At 40.6% G+C, this 20,435-nt stretch overlaps 1 protein-coding gene and 1 long non-coding RNA gene across 3 annotated transcripts in view; one reads left to right on the forward strand and one right to left on the reverse strand.

The window, feature by feature from the left end:
- The window catches only part of ARMH4 (armadillo like helical domain containing 4), a 272,008-nt gene that overhangs the window by 125,374 nt on the left and 126,199 nt on the right, over positions 1-20,435 (reverse strand). The window contains 3 exon segments of one of the 2 annotated variants that reach the window (NM_001244542.2): positions 6,022-6,763; positions 6,999-7,133; positions 14,695-14,726. The exons of the other annotated variant lie outside the window; for it this stretch is intronic. Of the exon segments in view, the coding sequence (NP_001231471.2) occupies positions 6,695-6,763; positions 6,999-7,133; positions 14,695-14,726 (236 nt within the window). The 3' untranslated portion in view covers positions 6,022-6,694. 2 annotated transcript variants of the gene reach the window in all.
- Positions 1,580-6,644, forward strand: LOC146406944 (uncharacterized). Its single transcript, XR_014819703.1, has 2 exons — positions 1,580-2,283; positions 3,076-6,644. It is a non-coding gene; the product is annotated as an uncharacterized LOC146406944 (long non-coding RNA).

Below are 20,435 nucleotides of genomic sequence, written 5' to 3' on the forward strand. Positions count from 1 at the left end.
ATCTCAAAATGTGATTTGGTCCCTTTCTTTATTTCACTGTGAATTAGGAAGAAAATATTGAGATGCACAGGACAATTGACTAACAGTTTCCTGACTTGATACCAGGTTCAGATTTTAAAGACCAGAGTAAACGACCTCTCCACCACAACGGCAATAAAATTATCCAATGAGCTCTCCATTTGTCTTCTATTCTGCTCGCTCTGTTTCCTTACCTGTGAACCTTGAGAAGAAAATTAAGAGGATTTCGTCCCCTGCTGTTAATTCTTTGGTTTCCACTCTTTCTCAGCTCTTCCATCTTCATCCCCTGAAAGGTTAACCTCTCAGCAAAATCAGTCTTAAATTTTGGATCTGGAGACTCCAATCTTAGGATGAGAATTGCTACATGACATTACAAATTATGAATAGTTATCATTTGTTTATTGCTCCTGCTGCTTTTTGAGGAGGGAAATTGAGATCTTTGCTTTACTAAGTGGACTACTTGAGATATTTTTACCCCAATATTTCATGGTTTTTTGTTTTTGTTTTTTAACAGTGCCTGCAGCATACAGAAGTTCTCAGGCCCGGGATTGAACCTGAGCCACTGCAGTGACAACACCAAGTCCTTAATTGCCAGGCCACCAGGGAACTGTGTGTGTGTGTGTGTGTGTGTACATGTGTTGGGTTTTTTCCCCCATAAGTGTTTTTAAGCAAACTAGAACAAGGGAATGTGTGATCTGCTTCTTTGTTCTTTCGCTGCTGTCAACTGAGGGAAATTTCCTTCTTCCTTCATTTCTTCTTTCTTCCTTCGTTCCTCCCTTCTTTCCTTCTTATCTTATCCTATAAACACATAATAGAAACTTGAGCTAATAAATAGGGAGTTAGATACCCCAAAAAGGATAATCCCAATGCATGTGTGCAGGAACACTGGCTGATAAAATAAGGGCTGATTATTCTTTCTGCACGTAAAACTTAAGCCACAGAATTATGCTTCCAGCTCTTTTGACTGCCAAACTTGATAATTATCAGAGCAAATAACTGGACGTCCCTCCTCAGCCCATCCCCAGTTTCTCAGTCTAATGGCTTCCTCCCCAAAGGAGGTATGTATCCTATGGGAGGTGCCAAATGTACAAATGAGTGGCATTTAGTAAGCCGACACTCTTATTTTGTTTTCACATTATTTCCTATTCCTAGAAATTTATATTCAGTCATTTGAACTCTGCACAGTTAAGAAAGTTATGTAACTGGGCTTGAGCTTATTTAAAGTAGCCCAGCTTCTTTCATCTCTTTAATCATGGACTTCAATTCCCTCCCACTCATGCCCGCTCTACCTAGCACATGGTAATTGTCTTTGATAGAGAGATGGAGACATTAGATGGGTGTAGATGTATGGCCCCTTCCCCTGCTAATGGTCTACCTCATTTGCATTCCTCTCCTCACTTGTCTTTATCATTTTTCCAAATATTGGTATATTCGGAACTTGAGCCTCCTCTGGCACATTCTAATGTTTTATGCTGTTTTTATATCTGCTCTGCATTATGATTTTTTCTTCCACCTTCTACCCACAGTTCTTTCTTGGTAACCATACCTCCACACCTTTTTAGCAGAGTTGTTTTGTTTTTTGGTTGTTTTTTTTTTTTAACTTCAGTTGTAATCTTTGTAATCTTGCCTTTTCAGAGCTCCCTGCAGTCAAAACAAAGCCTGTCTTGCCAAAAGGCCATGCAGTGAACACTTTGTACCAAATAATATACCTCGTTCCCCCAAACTGCTTTTTGGCATCTGATAGAAATATTGATTATTTATTGAATATTGAATATTGAATATGCACAGAAATCACAATCTTTGTGAATGATTTGGTGCTTTTCCACTAAGCTGTGGATGTAATTCCCACTCAGGGGTTTTGTTTGGACTTGCACATAAAAGAAGATACCTGGAAATGTGTGGAGAGAAACACCAGGAATAACTCCAGGACATTTTAAGTCCTCGCCTTTTAAAAAATAATTATGGGAGTTCCCTGGTGAATTAGTAGTTAAAGGATCTGGCATTGTCTCTGCTGTGGCGTGGATTTCTATCCCTGGCCCAGAAACTTCCACATGCTGCAGGCATGGCCAAAAATACATATATAATAATAATGACAACGATGATGAAATAAAGAACCGGCTTTGATTGACCATGCTTTAATACTTTAACTATATTCTAAAACTGTTCTTTAAAATTGTTCCCCACATGGAGTTCCCATTCTGGCACAGCAGAAATGAATCCAACTAATATCCATGAGGATGCAAGTTCGATCCTTGGCCTCACTCAGTGGGTTGGAGATCCAGCATTGCCATGAGCTGTGGTGTAGTTTTCAGAGATGGCTCATATCCTGTGTTGCTGTGGCTGTGGCGTAGGCCCGGCAGCTACAACTCTAATTTTGACTCTTTGCCTGGGAACATCCATGTGCTGCAGGTACGGCCCTTAAAAAAAAAAAATATTCCCCACATTTTTGACCTGTGTAAGAGATACATGTGCTTTAAGAAACTGTTTCTGGAAGACTGCATCTGAGGCAGTTTACAAGCTGAAGCTAAGGCTAAGGCATTGCCAAGGGAAGCTGTTTCCCTGGGATACTAATTAACTCCCAATATTGCATATAAATTAAGCCAGCAGCTACTGAAAGAAGCAATTTACAGGAGAGGAAAAACTAAAGAGGTTTAAAAGAAAGGTACGATCTTCTGATTAGAGGAAAACACCCAGGGCCCAGGAGGACCCCTTCTCTCTCCATCCCAGCCTTCCACTCTTTCTCTAGAAGCTTCCACACTTTCTTCATTCCTTTTCTCCACTCTGGGAGGTATAGTTGATTGGACAGCTGAGGAGGGAGAGGGTCTCTCCCACATGGGCCTGTTCTCCCTCGTTTTGCTTTGTTTTTTCCTTTTTAGGGCCACACCCGAGGCGTATGGAAGCTCCCAGGGTAGGGGTCTAATCAGAGCTAGATCTGCCAGCCTACACCACAGACGCAGCCACGCGGGATCCAAGCCGAGCTGCATCTGCAACCTACACCTCAGCTCATGGCAACGCCAGATCCTCAACCCACTGAGCGAGGCCAGGGATCCAACTCAGTTCTCATGGATACTAGTTGGGTTCTTAACCCACTGAGCCATGGCGGGAACTCCTCCTTCGTGTCTTTATAAAGCAGCTGTTCTCTGCAGAGAGGCTCTCCCAGTTGTGTCCTCTAACTTTCTCGACAGGCGAATCCCAAGCTCCTCCCCTGCAGATTCTGATTCAGTGGGTCTGAGAAGGGGCCTTGGAATTTGTAAGTTTAACAAGTGTCCCAGGTAATTCTTAGGAGCCAGAGAGTCTGGGAAACATTGCCTCTCCCTTTGAGAATAAAACACAGTCCCTGGTACCTGCAATGGGACACCTGTAGTTCTGAGCGGGTCAAGTCAGTTCAGAGGGTAGGGTGTTAGCAATTGAGGCTGCAACTCTCAGCCCCACCCCCACTTCTAGATAGCTTTGTTTGTTTGGCTGTTAAAGGTTTTAGTTGTTAGAATAGAGATAACTTTTCGGGGGGCTCAAGGGCCATGCCCATAGACTGTGGAAGTTCCTGGGCCGGGGATCAAACCTGCACCACAGAAGTGACAACGCCGGATCTTTAACCACTAGTTCACCATGGAACTCCTGAATTTTTATTTTTTATATGCAAGTATAAGCATACAAATCACTATTTTTAGGTAAAGCCATCAATGCCTGATCGACTGCTTTCCATCTGAACTAGGGCATAACATTGGCCGGTTCCTCCATGATGGTGGCACCCCAATCCAGGTTTTGTTCAGAACATAACAACCTTTTCCATTCCTCTGAATAATCTAAACCAACCACTGAAAATCAATGTACCACAACCACTGGCAGGAAGGAAAATGGCCAAAGTAAATACAGCAGTTGAGTCATCCACGGAAGCTTCCACTGAACCCAGGGGTTTAAATGGCTTTGTACTGAAATCTGCTAGGATCTAAGTAATCTCTTCTCCTTTAAACAGTCACCTGTCCCACAAAGGACTGCAGAGACATTTCTGCTTAGGCCAAAACGTATATGCATGTCACCTCCAGAGCCCTTTGGACAGCTGAAAATGTGTGTCTGTCCTCTGATGTTATTATACTATAGTTTGAAGGTTAAACCTATTAGCCATGGCCTAGTTCAAACTACAGACTATGAGTAGCCTGAGGCATTGGTGGCCATTAGTATCACCCACATGATGCTGCACGAGGTGGCCTATTGTGTGTTCTCTGCAAACCGCTTCTCAAGAACACAAAGACAGTGATGCTACATTATGCTTACTGCCTCCTAACCTTAGGAACACTCACTGCAAGGGGCTGCTCTTAGAAAGGGCAAAGGTACTCTATGCAGTACTAGGATATATCTACTCCTGAAATTACAAATTCCTGGAGAGTCAATGAGGTTCTGAGTTCTATTTTTAAAACTGGGTTCTGAGCTTATTTGTCAATTGCTAACGTCTATTTGACTACACAGAGCTTTTCATTTCTCTTGATCAATCTCACCCATTTGCTTACATCTCTTGGCAAAAACAATGAAAATGATTTGACAAAAACATTCTTGGTAGTTCTTCTGTGGCTCAGCGGGTAAGGATCCAACATTGTCACTGCTGTAGCTTGGGTAGCTGCTGTGGCACGGGTTTGATCCCTGGCCCAGGAGCTTCCACACACCATGGGCACAGCCAAGAAAGAAAGAAACATTATTGTAAACCAGCTATCCTTCAAGAGAGGATTCAAGATAGGTTTCTCAGAGTTCCTGTCATGGCTCAGTGGAAACGAATCTGACTAGCATCCATGAGGACATAGATGTGATCCCTGGCCTCTCTCTGTGGGTTAAGAATCTGACATTGCTGTGGCTGTGGTGTAGGCCAGTGACTGCAGCTCTGATTCGACTCCTAGCCTGGAAATATCCATATGCCATGGGTACAGCCTTAAAAAGATAAATAAATAAATAAATAAATAAATATTAAAAGGAGAGTTTTCTCTATTTGTTCCCTGAAGGTGATACTTAAATTTAAGTGACTGTATAAGCAATAATTGGGCTAGGAGAGGAAAAGAATTTGTGTGTGTATAAGAGAGAAATTAGTAAGGCATCATTCATTTAATAAAAACAGACATTTGTATGACATGTTCCTTGGCCAAGAAGCTATTTTATTAGAAGCCTAGTTTTAAAGAAAGATTCTGAAATGTCATAGATTCCCCCAGAGAATATGGAAAAGGGACTGAGCTGAGGATAGGGGTGTGTGGTTTTGACTCCGGGTGGTTTCTAGTCCTGATTCTTCTGGGTGTGACTCTGGACAATCACTTCACTTCTCTGCTTAAGTTCTCTCTTCAGCCAAATAGGAGAATAAAAATGTGTGTCCTACCTCACACAGTGGCTATGAGGAAAAGCTGTGTGGAAAAGAGAAGACCAGGCTCCAATAAATGAGAACAAGTTCTCCACAGTGTAAAGCACCATGGACTGTGTCATTAACAACCTTTCTTCTTCCATGCAAATGAGCCAAGTGTTTACCTAAATACTCAACCTCCTGAAAGTCTCAAATACCCTGATTCAAAGATAGGGTGAAGAACTACATTCTAAGGAGAACGAGAAATGATCTAACACAGTCCAGCATCCCCCCAGAATGAGATGCCCTGAGGGAGCTGTTTTTTTTTTTCTAATAAGCTCCATTATGTATCAGGACTCTGGCTCCTGAGCCTACTCCTACCACCAAATGTCTGTTTTTATAATAAAGTCAAACAAGGACCATTGGGTGCCCAATTATTCCATGGCTAAGACCACAGACGTAGAAAAGCAATGTTCTGAATAATTGTGGCCACACAAGTACAGAGCCAAATGGCAGAGATAAATGCTCTGGAAGCTTACCTACCCTCCTTTTCCTCTTGACTTCTTCCTCATTTCTTCTTGACCAAGTCAGATGATCCACAAAAAGGACATCTCTTAGTGGAAAACATGTAAGCATCTATGGATAGGTCTGTTGGACTCAATTACACTACTTAAGAAAGCAAGCTTACATTAAGACCAAGAGTCAATTTAATGCATTATTCTTCGCCAAGAATGAGAACAAAAGGGAAGGGGAAAAATAATAAAACCAGGAGACTCAAGTACATAATGCAAGGTACATACAAATCTCTATAGACGCCTAATGCACTAAGAGATCTTCCTTGCTGAAAAAGATTTCATTCTGAGTTGCTGCTAGTTTGGATGCAAATGTAGTATGTACCATAGCCCAAAGCCTAGGGATTCAAGTAGGTAGAGCAGTCATCACAAGTTCTTCTTTGTTAAGATTTCTTGTTCAGAGTCAAGTGTGCCTTGGCAACAACAGTCATTATACTTAATGCAGGTAATCCAAACCAAGGAAAAGACACTGTGGAAAAATACAAAATATTTACTCTACCTAACCTATAGCAACTCCTACCGAACAACACATATGCTGCATATTTATGAGTTGTAGCCCAGGGCTGTGGAAAACTCGCTACAGGATAAAAACAAACACTGCCTACTACAGTTCATATACAGCATGCCTTCTCTTCTCAGTCCAAGAAAAATCTACTATCTAGCAGATAACGAGACCGATGGCCTGACAGCCCTAATGTGGCAGAATGTTGTTCTTTTTTTTTTTTTTTGCCCCCAAATAAGAAATAAAATAATGACATCGTTGAATCTCCCAATTAAACTCCAGTCCAATTCAAAATTCATCTTCAGAGCTGTCGGCTAAGAGCATTACTCGATCTTGCATGCTGTTGAATTCTCTCTGCTGGGAAAAGAAAATAGAAAAGCGTTAAACTCCTTCTGCCGCAGAGAAAAGCTGAGGGACATGTGGGGGAAAAAAAAACAACGCAGCCAAGGAAGCAGCTGCAGCAGCTAATCCGAACCACTGGGCACGTCAGTACCATTCCTGCATCATTAAGCCCCGCGTGTTTTATTAAGCAAATGAGAAAAGCCAAGACTGTTCTGAAACTGATTAGCTTCTGCTGTTGTTGATTCCCTACCTTTCTTTTATGCCGTTTGAAGCCATTTCTCCTGCGGCGATTCATAACCTTAATGCTGTAGAGCGCTCCCAAGATGAACAAGGCTCCAGCTATCCCTACCCCTACTGGCACCAGCATCCCAGACATATAGCCAGCCTGCACAAGAAAGGAAACATGCGTTAGGATGCTGACCAGATGCTGCCCTGGGTTTCTCAGTTCTGCTGGATAGCAGCAGGTGTTTAGACACTTGGAATTCTCCTGCCTGCTTTGTTATAAAATAGCACCTGGAATAAAGTTACTTTTTAGGGAGAAGGCAACAGAGAGAGAGGTATGAACTCTTTGGGGCTATTTCAAATATTGAGCAGAGGTACTGAAATACATCAGCCAGATGAGCGGCACCTCTAGCCACTTGCTTCCGCACATCTGTCAACATCGGGTTTTGGTGACAGAAATATAATTTGTATTAAAGCTGTATGAAGAAAACCTCTGAGGATGCCTGGACTATTAAAATGCTATACACTGGAAATACCAGCCTGAGTCAAGTTCCAAGGGGGCTGAAGTGCCCTCTGGAAGAGTGTGTTTCCTGGAGGGCAAAAGGCAGTTCTTGACACTGGTGGTCCTTCTCACACAATCTTAGCCGCCTCACAGTGACAAAGGAAAGAGGAATGTTTTGGCATGTGGGTAAAAAGGGAGAGCTTCTGGACACAACAGGGAAGAGAAGGAGCTGCGAAGGAAAGGGGACGGATGTCAGGGGATGGATGGAGCACAGGCAGGAGAGACAGGGACAAAAAGAGGGCTCTACATAATGTGCATGGATTCATTTCTATAAAAGAAAAAAAACCGCCCAGTAGATGAGACCACAGGTGAGGGCTGGGAGAGAATTCTGAGCGTGCAGGTGTCAAAGAAAGAAAGTGACAGAGAAGGGCACAAAGGTCACTGCCGCCAGCACTGGTATCTTCCAGAAGAGCCGGGAGGTTTCAAACCCATGTGGGTCTCCACCATCCCCAAGGCATCACCATGGATACCTCTGTCCTAAAAGAACAGCATGATCTCCACACACTACCGATCTTGAGTAAGGAGCTCTGGAACAAGCCAAGTTCAAGGTAAGGCCATCACACTAAGAATGCTCCCTGTATCTTGGCCAACAAGGCACCTAAGGGACAGATGTCTATGAGCAACTAGAGCCCTTTCATGGAGGAACATGACACTGCTTTACCTTCCACAATGGCCCCTTCTGGAAGCCTACCCAGACAAAACCCATAAAATACAGTATTTTAAAAATACTACAATAGGTACCTTAGAAAGGCATTATTTTAGGGGAGAACCATAAATTTGTTCAGTTATTTGACTATTTCAAAATGTATTCATATAGCACCAACAATTTCCAGTACCTTTCAGGAGGAGCCCAAAACAGAGAAGGACAAAAAATAAAAGTTTTCTAAAAAGTGCTGAAGTAAGCAGGCTGTGATGCTGTCCCAACATTTCTAGAAGGAAATCAAAGGACCAGATGAGACTTTACAAAACTGTGGCACCCACTTCTTGTACAAAGCCAGCACATTCCCTGGTTCTGTTTTCCAGAGTCTTCAGTTAGAGAAGAATATGGAAATTTTTCCATTAATTTGAGAACAATAGCACTCTTACTCAGAGTACTGTTTATCCCCAAGAAACAAAGCCCAGTCATTTTTCAACAAATTAATATGCTTTGGAGAAACCCAAACTTTTTCTAAGTTCTTTCACATCTATAAAAATCTGTAATTTTCCATGTGGGAAAACACTAGACAACAGTAAAGTTTGGGTGCTTTCCACAGAACTATGAAATTTTTTTTACATCACCATTATCGGCACACGAAAATATATGTATATGATGATATACGGTCAACTTTAAGCACAGGAGATTCGATTTTACAGAGCTGTACCTTCAAATGATGATATTTGAACTTTGGGGAGCTCAACTTAATCTCTGCATGGTCTCCTCACACTACATAACTCAAATCCCACATCAAAAACATGAATATTATATAATGTGCCACTCTTCCCCTGTTTTTTATTTGCACATCAAGACTTCTGGTTTCTAGAGCTTTATATCATGTAGACTTCACAAAAATTCAGTTAATCCTGCTCTCTCCTCTTTTTTTTTCATCCCCTCTTGTGTGTGTGTAGGTCTGTGTCTGCATATGTGTGTTTGTGTGTCTGTATTTGTGTGGCATCTGTCAGTGCTTAGAAATTACAGGTAAATTACAAGATGGGAACAAAGCAACCTACCCTCTTCAGATATAATTTAACCATTCCTCTTTGGAAACTGACTAACTGGAAATAAGTTCTTTTTTTAAGAATTGTCCAGGACTGGCTTCCTGCAGATGAGAGCAAATAAGACATGTATGCATATTTTTTTAAGTTATAAATTCTGCCTAGAACCTTTCCCTGTTCAGAATTACTGGATGTACACAACCCTCCCCATGTAACATCCTGAAAAGGCTACAACCACATCTGTGCACATTCAAGAATGTATAATTTGAATCTAACCATAAGGAAATATCCAATAAACTTAAACCGAGGAATGTTCTATTTTTAAAAAACACTATACTCTTTAAAACTGTCACTGCCATGAAAGACAAAAGATGGCTATAAAAAAGTTCCACATTAAAGAAAACTAAGGAGGAGTTCCTGTTGTGGTACAGTGGAAACAAATCCAACTAGCATCCATGATGATGCAAGTTTGATCCCTGGCCTCACTCAGTGGTGTGGGGATCCGGCATTGCCATAAGCTGTGGTGTAAGTCACAGACGAGGCTCAGATCTGGCATTGCTATGGCTGTGGTGTAGGTCAGTAGCTGTAGCTCCGATTTGACCTCTAGCCTGAGAACTTCCATATGCCATGGGTGTGGCCCTAAAAAAAAAGAAAAAAAGAAAACTAAGGAATCTTGACAACTAAATGTGTTATAAGATCCTAGACTAGAACCTATATTGGAGGAGAAAAATGCTTTTATAAAGGACATTTTGGGTGTGTTTAAAAAAATGAAATATGGATGCCAGAACAGATAAATGTATAACATCGATGTTAAGTGTACTCAAGCTGATAATTGCAGTGTGGTTTGATAACAGAGTATTCCTATTCGTAGGAAATATGCACTGAAGCATTGTGTGTAAAAGAGTCAGGATGTATGCAACTTGCCCTCAAACGGCCCAGAAAAAAAGAGCAGAGGCAGGGAGATTGTTGGCAAATGATAAAACAAATGGGGCAACATGAGAAGAAGGAGTGCAGCTGAAGGAAAGGTAGAGGGGGATTCTTTGCACTATTTTATTCATGCATCTTTTTTTAAGTTTGAAATTCTTTCCAAATAAAGAGTTTGAAAATAAAAAATGGATTGCAAGGTAAAATGTACTAGATGGAATTGTTTTTGTGTTTGGTTTTAGTTTGTTTGTTTTGGTTTGTATTTATGAGAAAGGTATCTCCTTCTTCTCAGGATAATGCATTTGTTCAAAGAAACTGGTCTTCAAAAAAATAAGAAAATCAAATGTTTTGCTGTACCACCTAAAGTCTGCTGAATTAAGACAATGCCCTTATGATGTCTCTTCAACAATGGTTCTCAGACTTGAGCATGCACCAAAATCGCCTGCAAGACTTGTTAAAAAAACAAACAAACCAACAACAACAACAACAACAAAAAAAACCCACAAGTTGTTGGACCCCTTTCCCAGAGTTTCTGCTCCAGTAGATCCATGATGGGAACTGAGATTTTGCATCTCTAACAAGCTCCCAGATGATGCCAGTGCTACTAGTCCAGACTACACAGGAGAATCACTGTTATGAAATACAGGCTGGATCATCCACTTTCTGGATTATTTCCTAAAGCCAGAAGAAACAGAATGATCCTGGTGATAGAACAGTAGGGCTGGTCTTTATTACACAACCAAAATTTTGATGCATCATCAATTTCAAGAAACAAAATACATCAATAGGAAAAAAAAATACATCAATAGGTAGCCAGGTAAGGGTTTGCCAGACAAGCATCACTAACTTGGACGTTTAACCAGGAAGATTAATTATGGAATGAGTATAGGGACTGTTGCTCAAAAATATTCGCCCCTTCCTCTAGAGCAAGAGAACCTCCCATCTGGGCTGGGTACAGGATAATGATTACTTCCTCCAGCTGGATGTGACCGTGTGATAAACCTCACTAAGGAGATGATACCTAAGTAACACATGCTACTTCCAGAGCATGCTTTTCAGGAGGGGAGCAGAGTCTTTACCACCTCCTTCAAGAATGGCAGAGTGCTTTTATCTTCCCTCTTAAGAGGGGAAGGCTGTCTTAGCCTCCCCTCTTCCTCTTCCTTCTGGCTAGAATATGGACCGAACTGCCATCCAGGACCACAAGACAACCTTGAGAATAAAGGTCACAAATGATGGAGCATCAAAGAGAAGGAGCCTGACCTTTCACAGTGCTGCTCCACAATAACCCTTGATTGCTACCTGCAAACTCATAAGTGAGAGACAAACGGACTTCTCTCTAGGTTAAGCCACTGTCATTGGGGGTTTCTGCATTCATGGCTGATCTTAATCCTAATTCAGAAAGACTAAACAAACACAGTGAATGGAATAATTCAGAACTTTTTAGAACACCTACCACACTTTCTAGAGTCCAGCTAACTAACAGGGAAACCAGTATCAGAAACAATTAAATGAAGCTAAAGGGAGAAGATATCCTGGGTTGACTATAGAGCCAGTTAAATATGTAGCTTAGTTTTCATCTCTAAGGGATTCCGTGACTTTCATCAAAGCGGCAATAGTTTCACTCTCAAATAGTTTCTGAAGATAATAACTAAAAAATCTCTTTTATGGTGATAGCCAGTTAGCTAGAAAGACAGATGAAGAGAAAGAGGGAGAGGGAGTTCCTGCTGTGGCTCAGCAGAAACAAATCCGACCTGTATCCATAAGGATGCAGGTTTGATCCCTGGCCTCGCTCAGTGGGCTAAGAATCAGGACCTAGAGATTAGCATATTAAGTCAGAGACAAATATCATATGATATCATTTATATGTGGCATCTAAAAAAATGATACAAATGAATTTATTTACAAAACAGAAATAGATTCACAGACATAGAAAACAAACTGATGGTTATCAAAGGGTATAGCAGGGTGGTGGAGATGAGATAAATTTGGAGTTTGGGATTAGCAGATACAAACTATTATACATAAGATAAACAACAAAAACCTACCATACAGCACAGGGAACTATGGTCAATATCTTGTAATAACCTATAATGGAAAATAATCTGGGAAAAATATATTATAGTATAACTGAATCACTTTGCTATATACCTGAAACTAACACTTTGTAAATTAACTACTTCAGTTTGAAAAATGGTCAAATTAAAAAAAAAAAGTAAGGAGTTCCCGTTGCGGCACAGTGTAAACGAACCCATTGAGTATCTGTGAGGACACAGGTTCAATCCCTGACCTCACTCAATGGGTTAAGGATCAGATGTTGCCATGAGCTGTGGCGTAGGCCACAGAGGCAGCTCAGATCCTGCATTGCTGTAGCTATGGCGCAGGCCAGCAGGTAGAGCTCTGATTCAACCCCTAGCCTGGGAACTTCCATATGCCATGGGTTCAGTCCTAAAAAGACCTGGAAAAAAAAAAAAATGAAGGCAAGGCAAAAACAAGTCAATCCAGTGGGAGTCTCAACTAATTTTCTTCCAATTTTTTAAAACTAAGATGTAACTGAAAAAATACTACAGAATAAAGTGACGAGAGGGCTAGAAAAACTTCAAAATAATCCAGAAAACTAAGATCACACATAAATTATTTCTCTTGATGAAACAGAGCAGAGAGAGGGTGCCAGGCTTTTGAGACAAGTTAGGAAGGAAGGGTCCACAGGAAGAAAAAAATACACCCTTTCTCTAAAGCTATACAGATTTCTAAATGGAGTGGCGAAGCTACAGACATATAGACAGGTTAAAAAATTTTCAACATCCGGAGTCCCCTTCATGGCGCAGCAGAAATTAATCCAACTAGGAACAATGAGGTTGTGGGTTTGATCCCTGGCCTTGCTCAGTGGGCTGGGGATCCAGCATCGCCGTGAGCTGTGGTGTAGCTCGCAGACATGGCTCAGATCTGGCGTTGCTGTGGCTATGGGGTAGGCTGGCAGCTGTAGCTCTGATTAGACCCCTAGCCTGGGAACCTCCATATGCCATGGGTGTGGCCCTAAAAAGACAAAAAGACCAAAAAAAATTAAAAATTAAAAAAAAATTTGCAACATCCAACATCAAAACAGGCTACATGCCAAAATTTATTTTAAGTCTTTTTCTTCTCTATTTTTGTAACTCAGAAGGATATTTTCTATAGAAACAATGACATATGGATTCCTAGATTAAACTACCAAATCTGTTTGCTTTTCATCACATTATATTTTCCCCTGAAAAATAAGAAGCACTCACAATGAAAAAACATTCAGTTCTGAACTTTTGAGCTTCTTTTACCCCAAATCTTGCTCATGCATCTGATTATACCTTCCTTAGACAACTGAAGCCATTATAGATATCAAAATGGCCTCTACTGATGTCAACAGGCTTCAAACCTTTTAACATCACTTTTAATATAGATGTACATTCTCATTCTCAAAAACTATATGTGCTAAATTTTACCGAGAAGCAGAAAAATAATAGGAAGTAGAATTAATATAACTCTACCATTTCAATTGCAATTGAATGTTTCCTTTTATCCTGTAACATTAAACTGTAGCAAAAAAACAATACTACTCATTCAAATATGGGGACTGGGGGGATTGACCTCAAATAATAATAAAAAAAAAGATAGGAAATACCGTCAACAGATATATATCCTGAGACAAGTAAAATGGAAGTACTTCCTATCTGGCAGTTGAAAAGATTTCCATTTAACTAAACCCCCAGTGAAATCTGAGCTGGGTTACAGTAATGGGATCTGACACAGGCTACAGCAAGAAGTTCAGAATTCCATCAACATTTTTATGAGTAATTCCAGTTTGAAATTACAAGGTACCAAAAATGAAACCTTAGAGAGTGTTGAAATTAAAAGAAAATGAAAAATATGAACCTGGAAGTTAATCTTGTCAATCACAGATGTAGATGGTGGAATTCATGCAAGAGAGAAAAATATTTTTCAATAACTGGCCATTCCAGACAGGTCAGCTCATTATCATTCAGTAGATAGTGACAATAATAGTCTCTATAAAAGTGGGTCTAAGGAGAACACTCAAGTGTTCTGGTGCTTTTAATCCCACCTCCCACTATGGTTTAAGGATGCCATTTCTACCACAAACTTTTATTCGTCAATCAAGTCTATCCTTGGATCAGAAAAATCAATGCCTTCCAAAAGCCACAGTATTTCTTCCTCATATAGGAAGATCAGGTTTAAAAGATCCTTGCACTGGGACAAAAAATGCCCACCAGAATGGGATTACACTCCTGAAATTCCCTAAAAGGAACTCTACCTTGCCTGTGTCAAGGGTGTTACTCAGTTTTTAGTACCAGAAATTACATCCCATAGAATGAATGGTACTTCAAAAAATCAGGCATCCTTTGTGTTCTTTCTTACTGAGTACTCAGACGTGGCTTTGTATCTTTGCATAGAGTACCAGAATCAGAATAATGAAATAAAGCTCCATTACTTTCATGATTTTTCATTTGATAAAGCCATGCCACCTAAGACAAATCCAAAGGAAGAAAATATTTCTTACCTTGTCTTTCAGTTTTTCCATCCAGCTTCTCACTAAGGAAAATAAGAGAAGAAAATGTGAATAGTCATCTTTTATATTTCACTGTGTTAATTTGGTAACTTGTATTTTATGGTATTAAGTTAATTTGAGACAATGAAGATTTTATTGCATGAAATACAATGAAAGGGTCAACCATAGTAACACAATGACAGTAAAAGACTTGTTTTTTTCTTATTTATTATTTATTTACTTACTTATCTCCTTACTTCATAGGGCCACAACTGCAGCCTATGAAAGTTCCCAAGCTAGGAGTCAAATTGGAGCTGCAACTGCAGGCCTATGCCACAGCCACAGCAACGTGGGATCGAAGCCACATCTGTGACCTACACAGCAGCTTGTGGCAACTCGGTCCTTAACCTACTTAGCAAGGCCAGGGACAAAACCCACATCCTCACAGATACTGTGTCAGGTTCTTTTTTTTTTTTTTCCCCCCACTGTACAGCAAGGAGATCAAGTTATCCTTACATGTATACATTACAATTACATTTTTTCCCCACCCTTTGTTCTGTTGCAACATGAGTATCTAGACAAAGTTCTCAATGCTATTCAGCAGGATCTCCTTGTAAATCTATTCTAAGTTGTGTCTGATAAACCCAAGCTCCCGTGTGTCAGGTTCTTAACCCACTGAGCCACATCAGGAATTCCCTTATTTATTTTAAAATGCAAAAAAAGGAGTTCCCTGGCGGCTCAGTGGGTTAAGGATCTGGCATTGTCACTGCTGTGGTGCAAGTTCAATATCTGGCCTAGGAACTTCTGGATGCCACAGGCACAGCCAAAAAAAATGCATAAGAAGAGCACAAACATATCCCAGCCTGTCATCATTAAAGGAACAGAAAAAATTTATGTTTGCTAAATGTATTTCCTTTTTTAAAAAAATTATATGGCCACGCCCACGGCATACGGAAGGTCCCAGGCCAGGGATTGAATCCAAGCAGCAGCTGCAACCTAATCCTCAGCTGTGGCAATGCCAGATCCTTAACCTACTGCACTGGGCCAGGAAATGAGCCCATGCCTCTGCAGTGACCGGAGCTGCTGCAGGCAGATTCTTAATCCAATGCACCACAACAGAAACTCCTAACTGTATTTTCTATTACTGAATGTTATTGGTCCTTTGGGGGGAGCATGTCCACTGCATGCATTAAGTTCCCAGGCCAGGAATCAAACCAATGCCTCAGCAGGGAACAGAGCCACAACAATGACAATGCAGAATCCTTAATCTCTAGGCCATGAGGGAACTCCTCAAGTTCTTTTCTTTTTTTTCTGTTTTGTTTTTTGTTTTTTGTCTTTTTGCTATTTCTTGGGCCGCTCCCGCGGCATATGGAGGTTCCCAGGCTAGGGGTCAAATCGGAGCTATAGCTGCCGGCCTACGCCAGAGCCACAGCAACACAGGATCCGAGCCACGTCTGCAACCTACACCACAGCTCACGGCAACGCCAGATCGTTAACCCACTGAGCAAGGGCAGGGATCGAACCTGCAACCTCATGGTTCCTAGTCGGATTCGTTAGCCACTGCGCCACCAGGGGAACTCCCTCAAGTTCTTTTCTAACCTGACATTTTCTCCTTATCTTTATTCTTCATCTTTCTCCATTTTTAAGAAGCTCCACGGGAACTCTTCACTTGAATCAATGTCAGAGAATAAAGGTAGGAAAATGCAATGTGCAGGCCGGGCTGCTCAGCTCTTACTAAAAGTGGTAAATAGTTTAGGCTCTGCAGCGCATACAGTCTCTGTCTGTTGCAGCAAGAAAGCAGCTAGACACAGTAATCCGTAAGTAAGGAGGTTTGGCTATATTTCAATACACTTTATTTATAGACACCAACATTTGAATTTCATGTAATTTTCTCACATCACAAATATTTTTCTTGGCATTCCCGTCGGGGCTCAGTGGTTAACGAATCCGACTAGGAACCATGAGTGTGAGGGTTCGATCCCTGGCCTTGCTCAGTGGGTTAAGGATCCAGCATTGCCATGAGTTGTGGTGTAGGTCCACAGATGCCGCTCAGATCCAGAGTTGCTCTGGCTGTGGTATAGGCCACCAGCTATAGCTCCAATTCAACCCCTAGCCTGGGAACTTCCACATGCCAGGGATGCAGCTCTAAATAGCAAAAAACAAAAAATAAATAAAAGGAAAACCAACAACTGCAGTTTTTTAATAGAGACACAAGACATCACAGTGACGAAAGGGGTATGAATTGACACAATTATTTGGAGGTGCATGGGGAATTTGCTATTAATATCAAAAAAGCTTTTTTAAACGTTTTAATTTTTATCAGACATTCCAGTTGCAGAAGCAAAGTAGCTTAAACAATTAACCATGGATTGCATAAAAATGCATTTAAGTGCTGTTCACTGCAACATTGTTTATAATCAAAAAGAACATGTAAATAGCATTAATATTCAGCAATAGAGTAATGGTTTAAATGCTTAAAAGGAAACTAAACCTTACACTATGTCTGAAACATAGAATATTAAAAAAAAAAACTAAACTTATTTAAAGAAAAATATTTAATGACATGGTGTTGCTCCCATTACAAATTGCAAATGAAAAAAAAAAAACAGGGTATGTATAATGTGAGCCCAAGTTCATGGATAAAAATACTATGTGTATAATTGAAATGATGGGCATCAAAATGTTAACTGAAGTCATCAATAGGTCGCAGAATTATGGGTGATTTTTCTCCTATTCCCTATACTTCTAGGATTTTCCAAATTATTTTTAATTGTTCAGTACTTTTTAAATAAAAAAGATACCCTACCCCCCAAATCCCTACAAAATTCTGTAAACCTTTGCAAATGGAATTTAATGGTAGATGGTGATAGTGGGAAACATGAGAGGGAATTTTAAAGTCGGCTCACAGCTACAGATTCATTCTAATCCTACTGATTCTGGTTTGTGTTCTTCAAAATTTATTGAATGCAAGCCTGAAAGTGTAGCAATATAATGAGGCCTGTGGGCTCCCCTTTTAGGGAGACAGGTAGATGGAAGGAAAGAAAGTAGACAGGGATTATTAAAAGCAAAAAAGAGTAGACAAGGTCTATTAAAAGCAAGTTCTCCACCATGCTCACCAGCGCCCAAGCACAGCAATGTGCCCTCCCTATAATCTCCATTTATCCAAATTAATAAACAAATTAATTGAAAGACCTCAAGCTACCTGAATTTATAAAATATGCCCTTTCCATATAGCCTTGTGCAAGATGTACTTTACAGCTCACATTCAATTTTGAAAGGGTTATAAATAAAGTCTCTTTAATAATCAAATTTTCAGAGTTCCCGTCATGGCTCAGTGGTTAACGAATCCGACTAGGAACCATGAGGTTGCGGGTTCAATCCCTGGCCTTGCTCAGTGGGTTAAGGATCCAGCTTTGCCGTAAGCTATGGTGTAGGTTGCAGACGCGGCTCGGATTCCATGTTGCTGTGGCTCTGGCATAGGCTAGCAGCTATAGCTCCTATTTGACCCCTAGCCTGGGAACCTCCATATGCCACAGGAGTGGCCCAAGAAATGGAAAAAAGACCAAAAAAAAAATCAAATTTTCAACACCATTTACAGCTTTCTGGAAACCCAATTTTTACCTTGGTCAATGAAAAAAGAAATGCATGTCCTACTTATAAAAAATGAAATGTCAGACATAGTCCTTTGTCCAAAGCATATATAACTAAATTTCTTTTCCTTTTTTCTTTTTTTTTTTTTTTTAATTTTCTACCACAAACATGCATGCAGAAATTCCCAGGCCAGGGACTGAACCCTTGACACAGTTGCAGCCTGTGCCATAGCTGCAGCAATGCCAGATCCTTAACCTGATGTGCTACATGGGAACTTCCTAAGTTTCAATGACAGTATTTCTACAGTGTCAAGAAATAAATGGAGACCAGCTCTTTTCCTGCCTTGTTATTTAACCGTAAGTGCCTCTTCCAGCCCAAGAAACAGTCAAAGCTTTTTTCCAACTTATATAACACATTTGAGAATAATAAAGCCTACCAAGGTTTAAATGTTGTCTGCATGTTTTTTAAAGAACCTTGAGTTTTTTCAGCTACAGATTATTCTCTAATGATGCTAAATTTACCTGCTTTAAAATCACACAGAAACTCTATCTATAATTATTTGCTCCTCACATAATTACAGAACAGCAAGATTCTGATGAATAGAATGACCTATTTCTTTGCATAGGGCTAAGTGAGCAGTAATCGTGCATCTAAGAAACAATTAATTCTGAAGGCTCTGTCCTGATATTTATAGAGAAGTGTACAAAGAGCCCAGATACCCTAATCTCCACTTTCAAGTAATATAAGGATATCTTTAGTTGATTGCAAAATGAGGAATGACACTAGGTATCTACTGGAAAGCTGCAAAGAAAATGTCTCGCAATCAACTGCACATCTTCTTGGGGTCATTCATTAACGATAACAGTACTGATAAATCATAAACTGCATATGTCAACCTTATGATGAGAAGGATGTTATGAACTTCAACTTCATGGAAATATATGTTGCATTAGTGAAGAAAATATCCCTCCATTTATGTTTCTTCCTTTTGCCCAAAAAGTAAGCTTGATATACAACATCACTCACCACAGGAAAATACAACTTGTCTATGCCCTCCTCTACATCCAATAGTGGGAAAAACAAAAACAAACAAACAAACAAACAAACACTGCACTTTGCCTAAGACACCCCTGTCAGTTCTGCTGACACTGAGGTATGGTTTCATGCTCAGCAGCATCAAGGCCATACTCAGGGGACCTGAAATTCTCTCCCAACTCACTCTTACAGGTCCCGCTTCACATTTGGACTACTTGATGCTCAATCCCTTGGTGAAAAAGAAGTTTGGTCTTCGTGCTTTATTTTTAATAGAAACATTACTGCTTCCTGAAGTGCAGTATCATCTGGCTTCCAGTGCAAAGTCAAGTTTGTGTGTGTTGCTGGCCAGATCCACTGAAACAAACATTTGCCTTCTCAAGTTGTACATGAAGCTATAGCAAGCGTGAAGTCCACCAGGCCCACATCTGTAGCCCCTTCTGTTTTCAATGCTATGTAAAGTGATAGACTGTTCCAGCTTCAAGACAAGGTCCCCACGCACCCCTCTCCTTTATATAAATTTTGGGACTTCCACTGACAAGAGCCAAGGCTTGATGGTAGGATAAAGCAAAGAGAAGATTGGCTGAGTGATCAGGTAGCTGTGAAGTCTCCTGTGTGCTGATAACCTTTATCTAAACTTCCTGACACGATTCTACTTGATGGACATGAAGTTCCCACTTCCCTAGTGCCCGTGGCTCAGCCAACAGATCCGACCAATTAGACATGGAGCGCTGAGTGGGTACTCAAGTGGTTTTCAAGGCAGCTTCAGGGTTTGTTTGCAAATGTTCCATTTACCAGTTCATAATGTGACACTACTCACAATTATGGGCAAATACCAAGGCATGCTCTCAAGCAAAGTAAACGTAAATCTTTGGCTAAGAACACCTGAGCATCATGGTTAATTCACTCCCAGGTGAGCTTTTCTGTTATCTAAATGGATGACTTAAAAGGAAAGCTTCCCTGAGCTCTTGATCCTTTGCAAAAAAACCTAAGGGCCTCGCCAGACCACCATAGGACAGCAGGAGAACAACCTCCATCTCCACCTTCCCCCTTTGCAAATCCCTTAAGCAAACGTGGCGCACGCTCCCTGGGAGCAGCTGTTCAACGATACACGGAGAAACCTTTTATTA

Source organism: Sus scrofa, chromosome 1 (genome assembly GCF_054392235.1).
Source record: "Sus scrofa isolate SSC_HxYL_T2T_F1_AM1 chromosome 1, Sscrofa_HxYL_maternal_Yorkshire_Landrace_v2.0, whole genome shotgun sequence".
Lineage (NCBI taxonomy): Eukaryota > Metazoa > Chordata > Mammalia > Artiodactyla > Suidae > Sus > Sus scrofa.